Source organism: Antechinus flavipes, chromosome 4 (genome assembly GCF_016432865.1).
Source record: "Antechinus flavipes isolate AdamAnt ecotype Samford, QLD, Australia chromosome 4, AdamAnt_v2, whole genome shotgun sequence".
Taxonomy (NCBI): domain Eukaryota; kingdom Metazoa; phylum Chordata; class Mammalia; order Dasyuromorphia; family Dasyuridae; genus Antechinus; species Antechinus flavipes.
In genome coordinates this window covers 137,106,022-137,109,095 of record NC_067401.1, presented here as the reverse complement: position 1 = coordinate 137,109,095, position 3,074 = coordinate 137,106,022, and the positions used below count along the sequence as shown (strand labels likewise).

Below are 3,074 nucleotides of genomic sequence, written 5' to 3'. Positions count from 1 at the left end.
TTCTTTCCCAAAGTCTTTGAAGAAAGATGTTTTTGACGCTTTGGTGTCCCGCTCAGATGGATGGTTCCGGGCTTGATTGAAGTGTCTTTGTCATGCTAATGCCAAGGGGGTGATGGATGGGCGCCAGGGGCTGCCAAACTCTGGCCAGTCGCTGCCCATTGGCCTGGGAGGGATCACATGTACCCTCCCCCATTCCCCTACCATTTCCCCTAGGGGAGCTCTGGGCCGGGAGAACCCGAGGACAGCCATGGACGGAAGTCTCAGCGCTTTGACATACTGCCTAAAGGTTGTAGGGCAAGAGGGTGTCTCCCCCAAAACGGGCTGACCCTCCTCCATCCTCAACGCATGGACTATAATAGGATGAATTCTTTCTTGGAGTATGCACTCTGTAACCGGGGTCCTGGAGCCTACAGCTCCCCTACCTCTTACCCTCCTTGTTCAAGTTCTCCCGGTGACAGCTATGGTGGGGAACCTCGCTATGGCGGGGGTCTCCCCAGCCCTGTTCTCCAGCAGAATCCAGGCTACCCCACACAGACTCCATCAGCATTGGGGGTCCCCTTCACCAGCTCTTCACCCTCCGGGTACACTGCACCTACCTGCAGTCCTGGCTATGGCCCCTCCCAGTACTACACCTTGGGCCAACATGATGGGGATGGAGCCTATTTTCAGCAGTCGGGGTATGGGGGCCAGCTGGGGGGCTTATCCGACAACTATGCCATTGGAGGAACTGGGGCAGGGCCCTACCCTCCACTGCAGCCCACTTATGGGATCGAGCAACCTTCCGCCTTTGGGCCGCCCTATGGGGATCTTTTAGCGGAGGATAAAGAATCATCCTGTCCGACAGAGCTGAGCACGCCCACCACCCAAACTTTCGATTGGATGAAAGTCAAGAGGAACCCTCCAAAGACAGGTAAGTTAGGGCACTGGGAACTGTGGTGAATGTTCAGGCAAGAAAAAGCAACTTCCCAACCAAGTTCTGAGGACTTGGAGAGAGTATGATGTTCTGAGGTAATTATGTTCTTTCCTGACACAATTCTACTTTTCAGATCCGCAGGTAGACTTTAATATCCCTCTTTCTCATGCCAGTTCAATTTAATTCGCGTTTAAGTGGGGAAAAAATTGAAGGCCCCAATCTGTACCCTCTATCCCCCTGCAGTTTCCTCATCCTTTACTATTTTCCACTTTACTCTTCGTGGTAGATGCCTCCCCACCCCCAACACTGGCCTACATCTCAATTCTAGCCAAAGCAGAGAGACCTAGATGGACTCTATTGTTTCCCAAGAGCTAAGGGTTTTGGTGGGGTGGATGAAATGATTTGGTGTAGGGAGGAAGACTAAGGACTGATTTGGGGAGAAGGCCATGGGGAATCTTGGGCTGTAAATCTGGAAAAGAGAAAGTCCACGATGGTAACCTGGAGGTGGAAGCCTGGAGCTAGAGGTGGATGGATGGGGCAGAGAGAATGAAGGGCAGAAGGAAAAGAAGAGTTGAGGGAGAAGATGAGAATTAAGAAAAGGAGAGGAGATGGAAAAGAAGAAGTTAAAGGTGATGGATGGTGAGGTGGGATTACAATTATTCTGACTATTTCGTGTACATCATTCACTTTTCCCACAGCAAAGGTTTCTGATATGGGCCTAGGACCAGCCGGCGGTATTCGCACCAACTTCACAACGCGGCAACTGACCGAGCTGGAGAAGGAGTTCCACTTCAACAAGTACCTGAGCCGAGCCCGACGGGTGGAAATTGCCGCCACGCTGGAGCTCAATGAAACTCAGGTCAAAATTTGGTTCCAGAACCGGCGAATGAAACAGAAGAAGCGAGAGCGGGAGGGAGGACTAGTCTCTGCAGTGCCCCAGGGCTCCAACAAGGAAGCTGCAGGAGATGGCTCTTCGGATCAGTCCGCTTGCACTTCTCCAGAAGCCTCACCCAACTCGGTCAACTCTTGAACTAACCACAGAACCCAAGGAATTGTCTTTGGTTGGCTTTACCCTTCCCTCATCCAGAACCCGTAAAATACCCCTAACGGGGTCTCTGCCTCATGAGGGTCCAGGGCATCCCCCCTCCTAACCCTCGAATGCCCGTGGCAGCATGATACTCTGTAGGAAGTCTCGACTGTTCTCACTGGGGATTTGTGTATATGTATAGGAGCACGAGATATCAGGATTGGGGTGCTTGTGCTGGAATTCCTGGCACCTTTTACTAGTACTGTCAGGGTTGGGGACAGTCAGGGATCCATTTTTGCCGGGGAATCAGAGTCGATCAGGTGATCTATCTCTAGTCTCACTGCCCTTTTTTTCCCCTTCAATTTCTTTCTTTGGTTTCGTTTCTTCAGATCAGTGCCTTTGAGCTCCAAGGACTCAGTCTCTCCTTTCTTTTCTTCTCTCCCCACATGCTTGCCACTCACTACACAGCAGCATATTTGCGTATCTTGGGGCCGATTTGGGGCTGTAGGCTAGTATTCTTGTGAGTATCTCTGAAGTGGACACTATTAAAGCTAGTTGCCTTGTGACATGCCAAAAAAAAAATCTTTCGTACCTAATTGATAACCCTCTTCCAGTTCAAGTCCTTGTCTCTCTCCCTCACGCTCTCGCTTTGCACTGATGTTGCAGATACAGGCTCCCTCTTCTTCTCATCTCCAACCCTCGGCCCCTGCTTGATCCAATTCCCTTTTTACCTTTTCCAGAACTTAAGACTGAAAAGAATTGTGGAGCGCACGATTTGGGCCTGGACTTGGATCTATCCCTCCATTTGCAACTAGAAAAGTGACTTGCTGCCTTTCAAAGCAAGTAGAAGCCTGCAGCGCTCCTTTCCTTATTTATTGAGTACTCTAACCCCAGGACGTTTTTTTTTTTTTTTTCTCTCCGACTTTGGAAGGCTAAGGGGAAACAAGGGGTATGGTGTCATTACATGAACAAGACTTACAAAGGCACCCCTAAGTCAGAATCTGAAAGGAAAAAGACCAGTTTCAAAGCGGATGTTATTTTAGGTTTGAAATTAACTCTGTAAAGAAACCAGAAGTTTCTGCGCTGTTGGAAACATCGGATCCTAAACAAGTTAATTCCCTCTCTGTATTTCCA

General features: G+C 49.7%; 1 protein-coding gene across 1 annotated transcript; it reads left to right on the top strand.

Moving 5' to 3' along the window:
- Positions 1-300: 300 nt before the first annotated feature.
- HOXB1 (homeobox B1) lies at positions 301-2,049 on the top strand. Its single transcript, XM_051992228.1, has 2 exons — positions 301-910; positions 1,612-2,049. Exons 1-2 carry the CDS (start codon positions 346-348, stop codon positions 1,941-1,943), a joined length of 897 nt encoding a protein of 298 aa, XP_051848188.1. The 5' UTR covers positions 301-345; the 3' UTR covers positions 1,944-2,049.
- Positions 2,050-3,074: the final 1,025 nt, after the last annotated feature.